The sequence below is a fragment of the Prunus persica genome, chromosome G7 (assembly GCF_000346465.2).
Source record: "Prunus persica cultivar Lovell chromosome G7, Prunus_persica_NCBIv2, whole genome shotgun sequence".
In the NCBI taxonomy this organism is placed as follows: Eukaryota; Viridiplantae; Streptophyta; class Magnoliopsida; order Rosales; family Rosaceae; genus Prunus; species Prunus persica.
In genome coordinates, this window is record NC_034015.1 from 20,951,357 (window position 1) to 20,970,728 (window position 19,372).

Consider the following 19,372-nt stretch of genomic DNA (forward strand, 5'->3'; position numbering starts at 1 on the left):
ATGGTCAGAGTAGGAGGAAGGTTCGGATCGAGGAAGTAGAAGAAATTTGAGGCCTTGATCACGAAATACATGACAATGAAGACCTACCAAACGATGAAAGATTCAAATATTGCACATTATTGTCATGTTTACTGGGTCTTTTAAAAGTTACATAACTTCTATTTCCCTCCTCTACAAGATGTCTCCCCCTTCCTTCTCCATATCTTTTCAACAACCATTTCATCTTCATGCAGCCAAACGGTCACGCCTGCTTCACGTCACCCAATATGTATTGTTTACGTATTAAGTTTTGATGTCAACAGGCGTTGTCGGGACATTTGTCTTGAAATTAATTTAATTAAGCCTTTTTTATATAGAAAAAAGGACTGACTGAGGAGAGGCTTGACTGAGGGAAATTATACATGATCAATGAGGGTGTGTTTAATGCTTCTTCTATTCAATTTCTAGAAAGGTCTTTGTGAAAGACAAATTCACAAGGCATATCCTCTCCCCTGACCAAGATTGATTTGGGGAGTTGATGATCTGGAGTCCAGATGTGATGTTGTATATGAATTTTCTTAAGCTGACTTAGTATTACAATTTGCAATCACAATCCATATTTAGTTGAATAATGACTGCTTAACAATATTGAAAGACAATGCTTCTTCTATTCTATGTTTCTTGACTCTCTTAAATTTATAATCTTTTTAAATCCTTTTCCTATTGTTTTAAAATTTACCAACCCACACTTGGACCCTTCTTCACCTACTGAACATTTGATCATCTGAAATGTAATATTATAAACTACCTCTTCCACTGGTTATGCCTTAGCTATAGCAGAGGAACCAACCAAATTCATGAGCAAGGGTGTCTCTGTTTCTGTAAATATATATATTATATGTCTTACAGAAGAAGCTGATCTGCCCTGGCCAGTCAACATGAAGTGGAGAGATTATGCAGTAATACAAGACTAATAATTCTTCATTATGGAAGGATTAAAGTGAACAGGACATGTTAATTAAAGAAAATAAAAGGTATAATAGTTGTATGAAACTTCTGTTATCATTAGAAGTCAGAGAAAGAAGGCTTAGAGGATCTCCAATGCCTTGGCAAAAGTCATGTTATTCTTGGTAGGCAATACAAACTCAATGACATATGCCATTCTGTCGAAACTTAGGGATGCAGCCTGCAGTAATGTGAGACAAGAAAAAAAATTTGGTCTCGTAGAATAGAGTAGAGCAATCCCCAAGCAATAGATTAGAAAGTTTAGAAATTTTGACTATTTGATTGTAGATAGGTTCTAAAACTACATAAATATGCAGGGCAAATCAAAAGTTATTCGTCTTTTAGAAGGTACTGATGGTCGAAAACGCGTTACGCTGAAAATGCTGGATCATTTCAAGCTCACTCTAGAGGCTGCATAATAAAATTAAAACGATATTGCAGACTGGGCTTATGAAATAAAACTTCATTTACAAACAAATGATAGTGTTTTATCCAACTATCCCACTGTATTTTATTTCTACAAAATTAACAAATACAAATGGAAGGTGTATATGATTTGAGATTTTTTTTATTTTTTTATTTTTATCTTTCTTTCAAGACAGACAAGTAGCAAATAAAGCTCACTAACAGACCTAACCAAAGCAGGACTTTTCTGTCCTGAGATATGCACGTCTTTATTTGATTAAATCAACTGGGTCCACGTCAATTGTAGATTGGTCATAGGTTTCTAGACCTCCATGAATGAAATGTGATCGAGTATAAAATTGGGAAACGTTTGCTAACATTAATTTGTTAATGTCATTATCACCAAAGCTTCCCTATAATTTCTTCCTGCTAACACCTCTATAAAAAAGACCGGAACCGAAATCTCATTCTTCACAGAAACAGACGCGTTAACATACAAACAAGAGAGAGCTAGACAAGAAAAGCAGCACTTACAAGTTACGAAACATGGGCAGACAACTTACAATAGCCATTCTAGCCATAACAGTGGTTGCTCTGCTCCACTCCACAGCAGCACAGCAAACCCATGTGGTTGGAGATAAATTTGGATGGCTGGTCCCTCCCGGAGGTGCCTACGCTTATGAAGCCTGGGCTGAAACGCAAACATTCGCCGTCGGTGACATTCTTGGTACGTACAAATATAAGCCAACAGTAGTTGTTTTAGCAATATTAATGTAAGGCAGATTGCCCATACGTGTCTTATTGATTATGTGTTTGATCAATTTTCAGTGTTCAACTTCACAAACGGTGACCAAGATGTAGCCAGGGTCACAAAGGAAGCTTTCAAGACGTGCAATTCAACAAACCCCCTCACACTTAAAACAACTAGTCCGGCCAATTTCACTTTGGATACCATTGGAGAGTACTATTTCATTGGCACCAAGGACAAGCGCTGTGAATTGGGACAAAAGCTAGCCATCAACGTGACTGCAGAACATGGATCCCCTACTCCAAGCCCTGCACCTAAATCCAGTCCTGCACCCAGAGGCGCCGTGACTTACGTCGTTGGTGATCATTTCGGATGGATTGTCCCACCAGGCGGTGAACTTGCTTATGCTACATGGGCTTATGGCAAGACTTTCTATGTGGGAGACACTCTAGGTAAATAATTAATTAATTAGTTTTAGACCGAATTAAGTAACGAAGTATATTTCAATTGGGTTATGTTCAATTCATTGATGTTTGATGAGATATGTTTGCTCAACTTTAGAGTTCAACTTCACAACCGGAGAACAAGATGTAGCCAGGGTGACCAAGGAGGCTTTTGAATCCTGCAATACCACCAATGCCACAGTTCAGACAGCTGGCCCGGCCTATTTCAAGTTGGAGACTGTTGGACAGTACTATTTCATTGGCACCAAGGACAAGCGCTGTGAATTGGGACAAAAGCTAGCCATCAACGTGACTGCTAATCCTGGACCAAACCCTAGCCCTTCTGTCCCAGCTCCTGCCCCAACCCCCAGAGGACCAGTCACTTACACCGTTGGTGATAAGTTGGGTTGGATTGTCCCAGGCAGCGGATATGCTTATGCCACTTGGGCTTATGGCAAAACTTTCATCGTGGGAGACACTCTAGGTAAAAACACACTAAACTCTGCTACATATGAAATATTAATTACTTTTCTGTTAATTAAAAGTTAAACCCGTGACTTTAAGGACTTTTTAATTGATAATCCAATTAATGTTTCAATTTCTTGCTTTTGCAGTTTTCAACTTTGCGAATGACACACAAGATGTAGCTGTGGTGACCAAGTCAGCTTATGAAAACTGCACAACCAACAATACGATTGCTGTTTATTCAAAGAGTCCAGTAAGCATCCTTCTCAACACCAGTGGTGAGCATTTCTTCACCTCCACGTACGATCGCCACTGCGTCTTGGGACAAAAACTAGCCATTAACGTGACAGCCAGTAGCACAGCCACCTCCCCCTCTGGTTCCGTAGCACCTTCCTCACCTACTACCTCTACCGGTGGCCCGGGCTCTGCTCCTGCTCCATTCAGCTCTGCCCCTTCCACGATTGGCAGCGGACACTTCACTTTCGTGCTCATTTCCATGGCAGCTTTCTTCTTCTATTGATTATTAGTCGCTAGCTAGCTATAGCTAGTTCATGTGTTTTTGTTGTTCCCTTGTATCAAGTCCTCCTACCTTAGGTCTTTATATTTGCAGTACATATATACCCTGAGGCTGCATTGGTTTGATTTGATTTATATAAACATTCAGTTTTTGTACATGGATTTCGGACAAAGCTATTTGTTTGCCTTGTCCTCCATTGATCTTTGACACTTGTAATAATCATGGCTGCTCTTCGTTTACATTGGTGGTTATATATATGAATAATTGCAGCCATTTACCTGTTTTTAGTTATACTCTTCAACTTCGTTTCCTTCTTTTCTTTCTGTTTCCTTCATACATGTACTTAGCCAAGTTGGCTAAAGCATATGTGCTCCCCACTCTGCACCTGAGTTTAAGTCCCCCTCCCCGTCATAATCTAAATTAAATTAAAATAAAATATTACTTGTATAAAAATAATAAAAAATTTAAGCATACTTCAAATTCTTTGATGCTAATATAAAATGGAACCATATAATAATGCTATATATCATAAAGTCCAAATTGGATTGCAGAAAATTGTTCCAGGCATATATAGTCGGTGAATTTGGAAAGTTCCTCGAAAGCGCTCATAATCAAAGTCTAGGCTATATATGAAAATAACAGATTATGTGCCAAAAAGTCATGGAGTTAGGTGTTTAATAAAATAAAAAAACAAAAGATTGGACTTCGGTCCGGTTGGAGCAAGGTCTCCTTCGCTTAAACTAATGAATGAGAAAGAAAAATATTTCGATATATAGTCAGAGCCAGAAGTTGAAACTGTAAAATTTTACTGTGCTACTAGCTAGGTTCAGAGCACTTCTGAAATTTAACTTCCAATGGATTAGGATCATCATGATCTTAATTACGAAAGAAAAGTACAATCCACTGCTTCCTGATGAATAATAAGAAAGAATCAACTTGCTGACGATTGTTTGAAAATTTTGAGTAAATGACAGATGGAATTTTTTTAGGTAATTGAAGCAACAAAGTCTTCAAGATTAACAAAATATCAGTAACATATGTGTTGGAATTAAAAAAAAAAAAAAGAACAAACACAAGCAACCAGAAACTCGATTATGAAGGCTTTCTTGTTCAATATCATTCATACTTGGATTCATCATTTTTACAACTGTTGATTACTTTGTTTAAATCGTCATTAGCAAACAATTTTGATGCAAGTAGATTTTCTTTTACTTGTGCTGCAAACAACTATCTAAAACAGACGATCTAACAGAGTAATAACATGCCTCTAAAAGGATGCAAAACATTGCAAGAATATAAGTGATCAAGAAGTATGTTAGGAAAGTCTAAGACATTTGAATACTTGAAAGTATTTAAGCCATTGTGGTTAGTTCAAGTGACGAGAATGTGTTAGAATTAAATTAGATTAAGAGTTCGATTCTATTTGATATATTATTGTTTTAGAATTATTCACGTAAATATCACACATATCAAATCACCTTTTTTTTTGGGGGGTGTAGTGTATACAGAGAAAAGAAAAGGTGGTGCCATTGTCAATTGACGCGATTCTTTCATGTTTGTGAATCCAAACGCAGAAAGAGTCGCCAAATTCACATGGAAATGGAGGGTTTAACGAATCCACGTTTTGCCTACTGTCTAAGTTTGACAAATTCTACGTTCCACATTGTAATGAAACCCTTTTTTATCATTTTGTTTGGCAATTTCCTTGGTAAAAAATTATACTACTAGATGGTCAATGTGGTCGTTCCTTTACTTTTTCTCACTTGTTTCGATTATGAACTCTAATTTCAAGACTTGGTAATTTAATTAATATAAAGCAATGACTAGTCAACGCCTAAAGGTGTTGTCATACTTTTGTTTGGTGAGAGCTCTCAGCCTCTCACGCGGAAATCTGAATGTCCACACTACAAGTCCCATATCTCGGCAGAGTTGGACCAGTTGAGCCTACCCCATCAGCACATCTGAAGCGTCGATCATGCTGACCGAAGAACAAACGTGGCATCCATCCGACGGCTCCAAACTACCATAACTTGTGATCATCGCAAGGCCTTCCTCTATATAAAGGATGACGAAGACATTCTCTCCTACCTCGTTCTTGCCATAACAACCAAAACTTTTAGTAAAGTTGAAGAACAGAGGAAAGAAAAACAGAGCAAGAGAAAACAGGGGCGACCTGACCTTCAAAAACACAAAAGCGATGGCAAAGAACTCAAACACGGCGTTTTTTGTAGCCATGGCGGCTCTGGCTTTGGTAATGAACTCGGTGGGGGCAGCAAATACTTATGAAGTGGGTGATGCGTTCGGTTGGGTCGTCGCTCCCTCTGTAACTTACTCTACCTGGGCTTCAAACAAGACCTTCACTGTTGGCGACGTTCTTGGTAATTAACACTAAGCTTAATTAACTCAGCTAATTACTCAATTGCTTAATTTATGTGATGATCTAATCTCATTTATATATTTATGTACATACACAGTGTTCAAATTTAGCACCGGAAATCATGACGTAGCTAAAGTGACAAAGGCAAATTATGATTCTTGCAGTGCCACGAGCCCCATTTCATTGGAGACTAAAGGCCCTGCAAATCTCACACTGAGCACTTCAGGGGAGCATTATTACATTTGTACCTTTGGTGGCCATTGTGCTGGTGGTCAAAAGTTGAGCATCAATGTCACCGGAACTTCATCTCCAGCGCCAGCTCCTGCACCAAGTACTAGCTCTCCTCCTCCTTCACCTTCACCTTCACCACCGACCGCTGTTCCGGCACCCGCTCCCAGTACTAGTTCTCCTCCTCCACCCCCGTCCACTGTTCCTGCACCGGGTCCGAGTACTAGCACTACCCCTGGCAGCGGCGCCAGCCCTCCATCTGGCAACCCCAGCAGCCCAACCACTCCATCATCACCAACACCAGAAGGTTCGGCTAGCCCTCCACCACCACCGCCAAGTGCAGCAACATCTCTTAGGGTTGCTGGCCTATCTGCGACCTTCCTTTCCATTGCTTTGGCTTTGTTGTTTTAGATGGATGCGTGTCGGTATATAGTTAATTTGCGTGATGTGATTCATTTAAATTAATTATTAGACATGGCGTACGTGATTGTTGTTTTTATACACAATATATTATTGATAACTTTTTTTGCATAATAATAATAAAGCTGATTTTGAGTTTTGACATTTCAGCTATGGAGGTTTTCTTCCGTTCATTTGTTTTTCATTAATGAATAATATTGTGGACAAAAAGAAAATTCAAATTAGATGGTTTGCTTTCAAACTTTTAATTCAGTTTTCTACCAACTCTTCCAACCAATTCATCTGTCTGGTTTACCATAAGAAATTCAAAGTTTGACACGGTGCCAGACTGAGCCTTATCTTCTACTTCTAATGTTGTAGATAGATATCCTTTTTTTCTTTCCCTTTTTGGTGCATTATCATCTAGCTTTTAGAAAAGGCAATATTGGTTCCACGCCAGCAGCAGCAGCTGCTGTTCTACTTGCTACGTGCATGTATGGCGATAGCCTGCTGGACCATGGACAGACCATTTCCTTCCAAGTCTGTTGATATGGTAAAATATCAGCTTCGTCTCGTCACACATGAGGACAAGAAAAATTCATTAAATTAGAATATGTCAAAAGTTATTACATGCTCCAAGCCCTTCAGCTGTCAAACAGAGAACAAATCCGCTTAAACCACATATTATTAGATTACTATTTTCCAGTCCTTGGACGACAAAAGGACACATTATTGAATTAAGACAGAGACATATAACCAATATGACAAATGCCAAAATCCAGAGAGAGCCACTTGTTTTCATATTGTAGGCCTAGACAGACTAGAGACCTACAAAAATATGGGTCTCCATCTCGTATTTTCAAAATCGAAAATGACCATAGCTAATAGCTTTTCATGTCAGCACCTCAGTCAACTTGTGTTTAAAGTTTGCGCTAACATCATTTTGCCCCCTCAAGATTTAAGGTCATTTTTAAAATGGGATATGCAGTTTTAAATTTGTCAATTTACTCCATAATATTTTAAAATTCGACCAATTTACACGTTCCGATAATTTAACTACTCGGTCTTCCTTTTTAATTTAGGTGTAATAAAATATGTAAAATATAATATTAAAAAAATTCTTTACTTTTTAAGTTAATTAAAAATATTAAAATCAATTATTTAAAAGAAAAAAAGAAAAAAAATCAACATTAACCAGAACCCCAAGTCGTCACCAAGCCCTCTCTTCTCTTTCAAACCCAGACCACCATTGCCTGCAAACAACCCAGACCACCTCAGAATCGCCGCTTGCAAACAACCCAGACCACCTCAGAATCGCCGCCTGCAAACAACCCAGACCACCTCACAACCACTGCCTGCAAACAACCCACTTTCCCCGTTCCCCAACCCATCGCACTCCATATCTGAAACCATCCCTGCCCCCAGATCTGAAACCATCCTTGCCCCCAGATTTGAAATCATCGCGGACGGAGCATGTGCAGAGCATGGTGAAGCGGAGCTGCATTGAGAATACGAGTCGATGGCGTAGGCGGAGTCGGAGTTCTTGGAGTAGACGACGGTGAAATGGGATCATATAAAGGTGGCTGCCTCCGTGGTGTTGGGGCCCAGCAGCTGGGCCAGTTGGGTTGAGTAGTTTAGGTATGGGAAGCTGGGGACGGGGGTTGGGGAAGATGAGATCGGGGTTAGGAAGATGGGTGTGGGTGGGGTTTGGGGCGAGGATGGGGGTAGGGGCAGGGGTAGGTTTTTCTGGGCTTGGTAACATACAGAAAACCACATAGAAGTTTACCTTTCCGATCACAACCCATTTGTTCCATTTGTCATCTTTCCAAAATTGGCGCACCCGAATCCTATGTTTGTGCACTCTAAACTCCTCAGAAGATCCAAGTAGCCTAGTCAAGTAATAATTTTCATCCAAAACCTTTAACACCTTCCATAAACCAACATCAAACACCTAAACAACATCACCAACTGTTAAAATCTCCACACTTTGAACAGGTGGAGGGCAAGGCCTAATATCCTTCCTTGGGGTTTTCTGGGCTTGGTTTGATTGTTTTTGTTTTTATTTATTTTTTTGTTATTTTGTTATTTTTTTTAAATTGGGGAAGATGGATGGGCGGGTGGAATTGATATTTGTTTTTAAATATTCATTTTTGTTGTTGTAAATAATTGATTTTAATTAACTCAAAAAGTAAAGAATTTTTTTAATATTATTTTTTACATATTTTATTACACCTAAGCTAAAAAGGTGGACCCTACATTTACCACGTCATCTCTTAACGGAAGATCAAGCGGTCAAATTAACGAGAACGTGTAAATTGGTCGAATTTTAAAACATTAAGGTGTAAATTAACAAATTTAAAACAGTGTGATTCATTTCAAGAATGATTCCAAATTTTGAGGGGGTAAAATGATGTTAGCTCTTAAAATTTTCTGCTTTAGTTTAGGCATATTAAATGTTCATATTTTAAAATAGGACCAACGACCGAACCTTTATGTGAAGACAAGTTTGCTTAATCTTTTAGGACAATCCATTTTTTTGTAATAGTTACTTCCTTGCATCATTCAATAAAATTTGATCGCCTTTAACTTTAAAAACAAGGAATTGATTGATTAATAATTGGCACTTCATAAAAATCATCTTAACATACATGGGTTTAGTCAAATTGACTAAAGTGGATGTGCTCCCTACTTTATATCCGAGTTTGAATTTCTCCTCCCATAATTTAAATTAAATTAAAGTAGAATATCGATTGTTTAACAATAAAAATAAAAATTCTCTCTTATTTTTGTATGAACGAGGATTGTAAGATGACGTGTGTGGAGTGTTAATTGTATATCATGTCAGGTTTTCTAAAGTAACACACTCTAGCCTGCTACCTCTAGTTTGGCCCGGTTACCGTTTAGTCATGACGACCATACCTTTCCGTTTGACATGGTTACCATTTAGTCATTTCGCATATATACCTTTCACATTGTTGTAAAGTGGACATACCAGAAACAGAGTTTACTATCTCCTAAGTTGGGAAAAATAAGACGTAGTTGCTTTAGTTTGAATTAAATGTACCAAAAAAGGGGTTGAATTTTGAGTTCCAAATCCCAATCACACAATGGCTTTCTGCCATCACGACTTGAGTGAGCTTCATTTAATCCTAGATTACAATTATACAATACCGTATGTTTTGGTCTTTGCTTCCAGAACAACGCGTTAATCATGTTGAAATGAAAGGAACGTGTTGATGTATAGACAATGGTCAACCTTCTAGATGATGATGAGTTAACGTTGGCATCGACCAGTCGCCTATGTTGAAAGCAAGGAACTTGCTTGGTTGGCACAGTTCTGAATCAACAAAACAGAGAAAAAGGAATTCTAATAAAGCAATCCCAGCAATCTTATAAGTAGTCGACATTAGATGATTCATACACCAAAACATTTCCAAAAAGGGAAGAAAAGTAGAGAGCCAGGGACGACCTAAAGCAGAACACAGCAGCACAGAGATGGCTAATCAGATGGGCTTACATATTGGTTGCTTGCTTCTTGTTGTTGCGGTGGCCCTGTTGAAGGGTGCCGCAGCTGATAATTACACTGTTGGAGACGATTTAGGCTGGACCATTCCTCCAGCGGGGTCTATAGCCTATAAAACCTGGGCTAACAAAAAGAACTTTCAGATTGGTGACACAATAGGTAATTGTTATTTACTTCAAAAACCCAACTATGGGGAGGGGATTCATGGTTGAAGCGGGCGGCTCATTGCCCTAGTAAACTGACCTAACCCAGATTTGCCTTGTCTATATCTTCGATATTATTAAGTTTTTTTGGTTAATCAACTAATAACTGTCTTTGGTGAAATTTAAACTCAAAACTTTTTGCTTGATGTTTTTGCAGTATTTAACTGGACTGGGTCACACACAGTAGCTGAAGTATCAGAGGCTAATTACGGGAACTGCACAAAGTCGAATCCTTTGGCTTTGTATGATTCAAGCCCTGTACCAATTCCACTGACGTCCAACTTGACCCGATACTTCATATGCACGGTAGACAATCACTGCAGTGGTTTGGGACAGAAGGTGACTATCAAAATTGGAGGAGATGATGATCGCTGGTGGGAAGGGAACAGCGCTTCTTCTCCCACCCTTAATATCGCTGCCTTGTTGTTCTGCAGTGCCATAGCAGCCTTCTTCTTGAGCTACTAATTAAATAAGATGTACTGTACTGCCTCATATATGTTCTTGTAATTGGCAGATTTTGTTGTGTTCATCCTTCTTGTTTTTGTTTTTTTGGTCGAAAGTGTTTTGTTGTGTTCATCCTTCTTTTTTTTGTTTTTTTGGTCGAAAGTGTTCATCCTTTTTGTTCATTTTCATTCATTGTTTCTTTCTATAGCAGATTGAATGCAGGGACAGTTGGAAGTTTTTTTTCTTCTTTTTTTGGGAATCTTTTTGGATGTTTGATTGCACAGATCACATTAATGGGTCTACTTATGTTAAAAAACCCACACTTATAAAATGAATTGAGCCTAGGCCTGTCAGTTGAGCTGGGCCTGGTGATGCTCAGTTTAAACTTTAGACAAACCGGCCCTAAACCCAAACCCAGTCAATGAATTCAAAGTTTGTCAACAAATATTTGAAAAAACAAAAGAATTGTTTATTATATATTTTGGCCACATGGAATCCACATCATCAAAAATTGGGGTCACATTTGCCACTTCAATATTTAATAGATTCATTAACGGTTTGTGTAACGGAGGGTCAATTTGTAGGTTTTCCGGGAGTTTGATTATGTACTTGTAAATGTCTCTAAAGTTGGGTATGAACTTGAAAATGACCTTATAATTTGGGGGGTTTTATATAGTTTTTCCATAAATACAAGACTTATTTGTTGCAGTGCCCCCAAAACTATGGTCAAGTCTCATTTTACTTCTTGGAACTAAAAAAAATCCTACCTAATCCCCACTCTTCCCTATCCGCCTATTCCCTCATGTCGTTCCGATTATGATGGTGGTGGGCTCCAATTTGCCACATCACCCAGATTGGTGAGTAAATAACCTACATGTACGTATTTACTAAAAGGTTTATGTTAGAGAGACCACATTTTGTATACCACCTCTAATTAAAGAGCTGGTACACAATGTGGTCTTCCTATTTTTTTTAATACTAAAATACCTATGTCACATCAACAATTTTAACAAACTTTTGGATGGAGTTAAAAGTAGGGGAAATGTGGAACAACAAACCTTGGTCAAGGGGCAAAATGGGCCACTTGAACTTCCGTGGACAAAATGAGACTTAACCATAATTTTGGGAGGGGTTGTAGTAAATAGGCCTAAATATAAACAATACATTATATATATAAAAAAAACCTACATATATACAAGACACCCGAATTTTGTATCGATATTCTTGATAACATGTCGATTCATTTTGTTATTATCATATTATCGACAATAATAATACACACGTATCAATGTCATATGAGAAGAATCTGTCTTTGATGGACATCAAGAGAGGCGTAACAATGGCAAAAATAAAATAAAATAAAGAAAACATGTTTGCTATGTTATACATTTGGGCACAATGATGATTTGGATGTAAATCAAGAGAGGTATATATATATATATAACAATGGTGGAAACAAAACAATTGTAGTATATATGGTGCAAAAAAGTATTTAGGATCGGAAGTCGTAAGATTGATAATATCGCCGGAGCTGGTTGTTAATATCTTTGGCAGTCTTTGAGCAGTTTTAAAACTCATCCTTTGTTAATAAGTTGGCATCTATTTACTCAGTCTTGATCTCTTGGACCCCTGTAGTCCAAGAGATTTATGGTCACCGTGTAAATTCAACGGTTGACTTGAATCGGGTAATAATCATTTATGTCATATTGCATTTATATATTTCATTTTGAACCATTGGATTAATATCCAACGGTGAGTGACCACAATCTCTTGGACTCCTGTGGTCCAAGAGATCGGGACTGTCTATTTACTATCTATCTTTCAAGGTTTGTTTAATTTTTGGTTTTTCCCTTTTACGGCAGATAATTGTGAGTTTTGTACAAGGTAAACAAATTTCGACAGCCAATAGGTAATATATTCTCATGTTAAAATGAAAAAGAAGAAAAAGAAGAGAAGACGAGGTCTAAAATTGAATTGAATTCAAATGTGATATACCAAGGGCATCACGCAATTGACTCTCAGAGAAATGGTCAAACTTGGCTTCCTTTTGATCTTTCATCTTGTGATGGATCAATCAATCGCGGCACAGAAGATGCTTTATTTTATTGGATTCAATATTCATGAATTAATGCACATGCATGTTCTCCTTTGAAGATTTCTTATCCAAAAAAAAAAAAGTTTCATTGTCGTGTACGTATTCATTACATGAGTATCGACCCGAGCCTATAAATATCCAACACCAACTAATTCCTACCATCAACACACACTTGGCATATCTAATTCACATTGCAATTTGCAAACACACTTCTACTCCAGCATAGTTCAGAAGGGCAAATGGGCAGCCGCAGCAGGGGGATGATGAACAAGATGAATATGGTGATGGCTTGCTTCGCGGTTATGGCGGTGGCTTTTCCTTCATTATTGAATTTGAAAGGTGCAACTGCAGAAGATTATGTTGTTGCTTCGGCTGGGCTGTTCCCCCGAACACCTCTTTCTATTCCGAATGGGCTGCCTCAAAGACGTTTCAGATAGGAGATGGACTTGGTAAGCAAGCATGCTATGTTTTTCTCTCTGTTTGAGAGTGCTTCTTAAATAGCTACAAACGCTATTTTCATGAAGCCCTTGAAGTGTTTTTTTAAATTTCAACCCTCTTCAAATAAAAGCGCTTATGAACATAAATGGTTACTAAGCGGTCCCAAAAGTGCTTAATCTGACAAATTAATCAATACCTAAATGGAATATCTTTAATTTGTTCTTATTAATTTTGTCATCATTACTGGTTAATGTTAATGTTTATCTTAATGCTGCAGTATTCAACTGGACTGGAGACCACAACGTGGGCGGAGTGGCATCAAAAGAAGAATACGATAACTGCATTGACCCAGGGATCGTGTTCGGCCCTGGAGTGAGGATCGCAATCAATTCTACTGATTCACTTTACTTCATCTGCACTGTTGGTGATCACTGCGAGCGAGGCCAAAAGGTCACCATCACCGTTGGATCAGCAGCCAACAACTCCGCTCCTCCTCCACCACCACCTTCATATGCTTCATCTCTCACTCCAACTACTCTCGGCTCTTTCATCATTTCCACACTAGTTGCCATTTCTTTCCTTAATCATTCTTAATAAATTCGTTGTCCTATATTTAATTTTAAACTAAGTATGTTCCTTTTATTTAGTATAGTTTGATCATATTCATATTTATCATTACAATAACATGATGTTATGCATCAACGCAGTACTGTATTGTACAATTATTTTGAATAAAAGTGATACGTGTAGATTGTAAGACCAAACGAAATGTAATGCACGCTTGCTTGGCAAGGGTTTCAACTTTGAAGTTTGAACATGGCGTTTTTCTTTTCTGGGCATAATTCCAATGCTTGGTTTGAACTTTGAACCGGGTTACTTGTTCAAATGAGTTGAAGGTTTTCGCGGGCAAACGACCTGCTTTAATTTGTTGCAAATATTCTCATTTCTGTCCTCACTTTAATTCTCATTTCTGTCCTCACTTTAATTCTCATTCTTTGCACTGCTCCTTCCTTCCTAGTAAAATGTTACTGAATTAAATTTGTAGTTTGATGATCATATATACATCAATCAATGCTCTACCTTTTTTTAACTTCTTTTTTTCTTCAACAAATCACAATAAATTGTTGCTTCATCAGTTTCAGTACTTTGCCCTGATGAGATTACACTTTTACCCTTCCATGCGACGAGTCACGAGATGCATCATTTCTCTCAATTAACTAGACAAAGAAAAGTAATTTTGGACCAAATGCAGAAGTTACTAAACTATTGGGGAACGATTGTTTCTGTTTAAACTACAGAGATCGAAAATGTCTTCTGCCCTCAACAAGTCTCAAGTAATGCAATGTTGATTGATCTCAACAGTTTCTGTCAGATATGCAGGAAATCTGATGTTTCAACTCAGGTCTCTCATTTACAATTCATTGACGTCTTTCCACAAATGCAACTAGCAAGTAACAACAACTTTTGAAAATTCTCATATAAGAGGATTCAACATTGTGTCAAAGGGAAACCCCTACACCATTCGAGCCCTCACAAAAGGATTTTCTCCACAAACCTTCAAAAATTTGATAATGATCTTCAAAAGCTCTCAACCCAGGTCTCAATATCAGATATTGATCTGACAAAGCTATACTCCCTCAGATACCAAGCAAAACAGCAAAGGTTTTCCCTTGGAACCTATAACACACTGGATCTGAATAGGACCCATTCCCAAAATTAGAAGCACTCATCATCTAAAAGCTTATAGGAACTGTTAACCTAATATCTGAATCAAACAATGAACAATAATTTCCCTACAACTTTCAATATTAATTTTCTAGGTTCTGGGGTAAACAAATTCTTGGAAAGAAGCCATCCACTCGGAGGCCCCAGAGCGGAATGCCAAATTTTCAAAGAGGACTCCAATTCATTGTAGTGAAGTCCTAAAATTTGAAGTTTCTATTTGCTTTGCTTCCATCTTTGCACAGTACCACAAAGCTCTCATGTCTTCTACCTACAACACTTAATTCTCTCATTTTCACTCAACTCAATAGGTCTAACTAATGTAAAGTTGACTGATCTCACTAGTTTCTGTCACATGAGCAGGAAATTTGATGTTACCAGGACATTGATCATATAATATAAATCCAACTCGGGTTTCATTTACAACTCACATCTTTCCACGAATGCAACTAGCAAGTAACATCAACTTGTGACATTTCACAACCAGAGCTACATAAGAAGAGAGTTCTCTCAAAAGAGGATTCAATAATATATTGGGATCTTGGATTTTTAAGCATATATACTACACAAGGAAAAGAGTGTCTACAAACCAGGCCCTGTAGTTCGATCAGTCAATCTGTTGGGCAGGACATCTGGTTGCTCGCAAAATTTCCCATCCTCTTCATTGCTACAAAAAGGTGCCTTGCGCTTCCTTACAGTTGCCTCCAAACTCCGACCTTCACCCTCTGAATTCCACATACTTGAAGTGGACTCAAAGCGATCACAAGCAGTCTTTGTGGGAAAGAAACAGATTTCCTTACTTATCGATGGTGACAAATCATTTAATTTTCCCCCATCTTGAGAACTGCTTGAACCAATATCTTCCGTTTCACTGGCCAAGCTTCTTTGAATACATGGGTGCAAGACAGGACCCAACCTCAATGATAAATCACATTCCGTTTCTAGTGGCTTATCATGGACTTCTACTTGTGTGATTCTGTGTGACACATTTTCAGCAGTTTGCGAGGAGAAAAGGTTGTGCTTAGTAGGCTCCGCAATCGAGGTAACAATTGGTTTGCCAACATATATAGTCCTAGAATGTGTGTTTTCTGGGACCTGAGGACCTACCTGGCACTCTTCGAATTGATAGTGAGCTCCATAATATAATGGATACACTGAACCCAAGTCCAAGGAGTTGTTGGTTGACATTGTTGTTAACTGGTTATGGCCAGCAGGAAGATTCTCGCGTGAAAAAGGGTCATTCCGACGGCTATTGAGGTTAGTATTTTGGTTGATGCGGCTGTAAGATTCTGGGACCGAATGTGCAGAATTCCCAGTTGAGGCTTTTGCAAAGTTCAATTGATTGCCAGAGCGGTGTGGAGGAAACTGAGGGCGTCTTTCATCAGTAGTTCTATCCAAAATCCTAGTGGGAGCAGAAGGGGGTTCTTGTGCTCTTGAAGTGAGGTAAATCCTTGGATTACTGTGGCGTTGGCTTCTTGAAGCTCTTACTGGAATGCAACCCAGATTAAGGGCAGCTGAACAACATAAAGAGGAAGAACCAAAACACACATACAAAATCACACTTCTAGTGTATTCATTTTGCACAATTTCTGCTTGCAAACTAAACTAAGCTTGAACTAATATGCATTGAAATAAGAACAACCCAGTAGCATAATTTCAGAGTTCAATCCAACAAAATGCAAAGAATCAAGTCAACGGTACCTTCAACACAAGGCGGCAAAAGCTCTCCGGTTTCAGTGCCCTCATCTCGCCGGATAATTGTGTTAACAGCGTCATTTACTCTGTCCCATAGCGTTTCAAGATTCATGTACTCAGCCTTCAATAGAAGTAAGCAAAATGAGCACAGGCACAACCAACAGTGAATGCGAATAAACTCTAACCCTGAAATGGAAAAAGAAAAACCTCTGAATTGGCTTTGGAATACATAATTTCCTCTGCTTTAAAAACCACCATAGGTAGCTTTTCTTGCCATTCCTTGTTCTTCTTAGTTACGGAGCCATGAACCTCACTGACGACCCTAATCAAACAGGTGATGGGTAATCAGCAAAATGTGAAAAGCAGAAACCTTTACCAAGAAACCCGTTGAAACAAAGAGGACCCAATACCTGAAAATCTGCTGAATGATAGAACCTCTCATGGGTTGGTGTCTATCGCTGTGCCAAGCTCGCCTCACACACTCATAAGGTCTTGGCCCTGGCCTTGGCATCTTGAACTTGAAGAGCAGCAGCTTATGAAGCCTGGGCACAAAGAAGGCGAAGAGAAATACGTTGGCCGTGGTTTGCTGGAAAGACAAATTAGTGCTAGGACTCTTCTACATGGAGTGATGGGTTTTCATTTTTCAGTTGTGCTTTTGCACTGTTTCTGTTTCCCCACCTTCATTCTCTAAGTTTGTGCAATGGGACAGTTTTTGCTGGGCAGTAGTACATGGGGAGAGAGGAAGGGTAGCTTTCCCATGCTTTTGTCTTCCCCCAATAATTTAGAAAAGCTTACCATAGTTTGATGTTCAATCTTTTCTTTTCTTTGTGTGTTGGGGGTCACCCTCTTTGGGAAAAAGAGGGCTTATTGTGGTTTGTGGGGTGGGTATCAAATTGTGCCTGCAAATTTGTCCCTGCCCATACCATTCAGCAATTGGCCCATTGGTATGAGCAGACAGAAACATGAGGGAAAATTGACACCCTATCTTTTACTAATACTAGGAGAGTGCACATCATGACATGTTACAAGATTTGTCATATAACATGGTATTTCCCCTTCTTAATGTGGATGTGCAATGTAGGTGCATGGTGTGTCCCTCTTTGTAGATAATTGAATCAATCATCATCGTGCAATTAATACAATTAACGATATACTGTGATTTATGACATTTGACAACTAAACAATCCCTGATTAAATAAAATATAGAGTCAAGTCATAATCTTTTTGGCACTTTTTATTTGGATACTAGGGTTTTGGATTTTAATAGCCTTTTATCAAAGATTGTTTAGTTGAGGTTGGATGGAAGCATTGGCATGAACAATTATGTTGAGGTTGGTTGACGCATCCGAAGCTACCTATACATAAGAAGCTTGTCACATACATCTTATTGAGTAAGATCATAAAGTCATAAATATAACAGTGTGCAGCAGCAGCTCCCACAAAAGAAGAGAAATACACAGCAACTGAGCTGTGTTAGCTAAACTAAAGCATCAATATTTATTATTTGTTATTTATTGTTGTTATTGTTGTTGTTGTTGAGTGGTCTATAACATTTGCCTTGGCTTTGACATCACCCTGACAGTGCATTGCTCTTCCCCACCAAAAGCTCATGTCTTGTCCGCCCTTGAAAATGGCTGTACAATACAAAAGGGAAAGGACCAAACCAAAGGTAGGAGCCAGGCAGTAGAGACTAGGCCTTGAACCCTTTTGCTGTTTAGGTGATCGATTCGATCCAGCAAATCCAACTTGCAATCTTCAATTCTGAGCAGTCGCTTGCAAAACTCAGAAGCACTAGTGTTGATGACGCATTTGGTAGGTGCTTGTCACTTTTAAGTACAAGTATGCATGTTTGCCAGTTTTGCCTTTGTCCTAGACCTCATATTGCAGGATCAAAGATGAGCAAAGCATTAACTGATCATTAGCTCCTCATACTTTGCTTCCATTGATTGGATTTTGAATTGGATTGGATCACTCCAGACTTGTTTAGCAAAGCATTAGTTTCATTTTGAGACCTTATATTAGGGTTTTTTTTTAGGGTGGGTGAGGTGGTGGCATTGGCTGGTGAAAGTTACTGAAAGAAAGGTATATATCTGTTTGATATTTTTTTGTTGCAAAGTGGTGACTGGTGAAAACTGATGATCAAAGGTAAACAATATCTGTCTGCTGCTGCTATTAATATGCCCACGTCACATTCAATACATTGCATTGCATACATGTTAAGTTCTATCCAATCGAATCTTTTGCACAAAACAAAAGTACATATCACAATCAAATAAATTAGGGCAAGTAGTCAATACGTACCAACACTTGACAGCAGATAACCTCAATTTCAAATGAATTGACATAGGTGGTGGTGGTGATGATATTACTTGAACTGCTTAACACAAAAAACTACTAATGAATAACCTTCGTCTTTTTCAAGTTTCAGCCTTTGATTGTTGCCACACAGAAAGTTGAAGTTGAAGATGAAGTTGAAGTTGGTTAGGTGTTAGTGGGTTATCGTTATCATCCTCTTCACCAGGCCAGGCCCACTCCATCGCTGCCTCAAATTCAATTCAATTACACCATAGTCATTCTATAGTAAGTGCCTTAGACGAGTTCCTATCTCTTAATTATTAGATTAAATTAATTAATTTGATCTAACGGCTAACTAATATGCAAGAATTCTATAGTCATGGCCTTATAT

The 19,372-nt window shown here is 38.5% G+C and overlaps 3 protein-coding genes and 1 pseudogene across 4 annotated transcripts; 3 read left to right on the forward strand and 1 right to left on the reverse strand.

Moving 5' to 3' along the window:
- Nucleotides 1,843-6,760, forward strand: LOC18771106 (mucin-5AC). The gene is made up of 6 exons (XM_020569044.1): nucleotides 1,843-2,116; nucleotides 2,218-2,589; nucleotides 2,699-3,064; nucleotides 3,195-3,556; nucleotides 5,667-5,940; nucleotides 6,037-6,760. The coding sequence occupies exons 1-6, from the start codon at nucleotides 1,936-1,938 to the stop codon at nucleotides 6,576-6,578; spliced, it is 2,097 nt and encodes a 698-aa protein (XP_020424633.1). The 5' UTR covers nucleotides 1,843-1,935; the 3' UTR covers nucleotides 6,579-6,760.
- LOC18769562 (stellacyanin) lies at nucleotides 9,966-10,984 on the forward strand. Its single transcript, XM_020567658.1, has 2 exons — nucleotides 9,966-10,248; nucleotides 10,450-10,984. Exons 1-2 carry the CDS (start codon nucleotides 10,062-10,064, stop codon nucleotides 10,755-10,757), a joined length of 495 nt encoding a protein of 164 aa, XP_020423247.1. The 5' UTR covers nucleotides 9,966-10,061; the 3' UTR covers nucleotides 10,758-10,984.
- LOC18769632 lies at nucleotides 12,888-14,102 on the forward strand (annotated as a pseudogene).
- Nucleotides 15,348-17,547, reverse strand: LOC18769974. 2 transcript variants are annotated; one of them, XM_020569247.1, is made up of 4 exons: nucleotides 17,097-17,547; nucleotides 16,894-17,008; nucleotides 16,693-16,807; nucleotides 15,348-16,478 (listed from the first exon to the last, which is right to left on the reverse strand). In XM_020569247.1, the coding sequence occupies exons 1-4, from the start codon at nucleotides 17,195-17,197 to the stop codon at nucleotides 15,574-15,576; spliced, it is 1,236 nt and encodes a 411-aa protein (XP_020424836.1). In that variant the 5' UTR covers nucleotides 17,198-17,547; the 3' UTR covers nucleotides 15,348-15,573. The 2 variants fall into 2 exon arrangements, with proteins under 2 accessions (XP_020424836.1, XP_020424834.1); XM_020569245.1 differs by having other exon boundaries at nucleotides 15,348-16,505; nucleotides 17,097-17,545.

Coding starts and splice junctions, on each gene's coding strand:
- LOC18771106 (XM_020569044.1), top strand. CDS start 1,936: ATGGGCAGACAACTTACAATAGCCATTCTAGCCATAACAGTGGTTGCT. Junction 2,117..2,217: donor CGCCGTCGGTGACATTCTTG/GTACGTACAAAT, acceptor ATCAATTTTCAG/TGTTCAACTTCACAAACGGT. Junction 2,590..2,698: donor CTATGTGGGAGACACTCTAG/GTAAATAATTAA, acceptor GCTCAACTTTAG/AGTTCAACTTCACAACCGGA.
- LOC18769562 (XM_020567658.1), top strand. CDS start 10,062: ATGGCTAATCAGATGGGCTTACATATTGGTTGCTTGCTTCTTGTTGTT. Junction 10,249..10,449: donor TCAGATTGGTGACACAATAG/GTAATTGTTATT, acceptor ATGTTTTTGCAG/TATTTAACTGGACTGGGTCA.
- LOC18769974 (XM_020569245.1), bottom strand. CDS start 17,197: ATGCCAAGGCCAGGGCCAAGACCTTATGAGTGTGTGAGGCGAGCTTGG. Junction 17,009..17,096: donor ATCATTCAGCAGATTTTCAG/GTATTGGGTCCT, acceptor CTGTTTGATTAG/GGTCGTCAGTGAGGTTCATG. Junction 16,808..16,893: donor ATTCCAAAGCCAATTCAGAG/GTTTTTCTTTTT, acceptor CTTCTATTGAAG/GCTGAGTACATGAATCTTGA.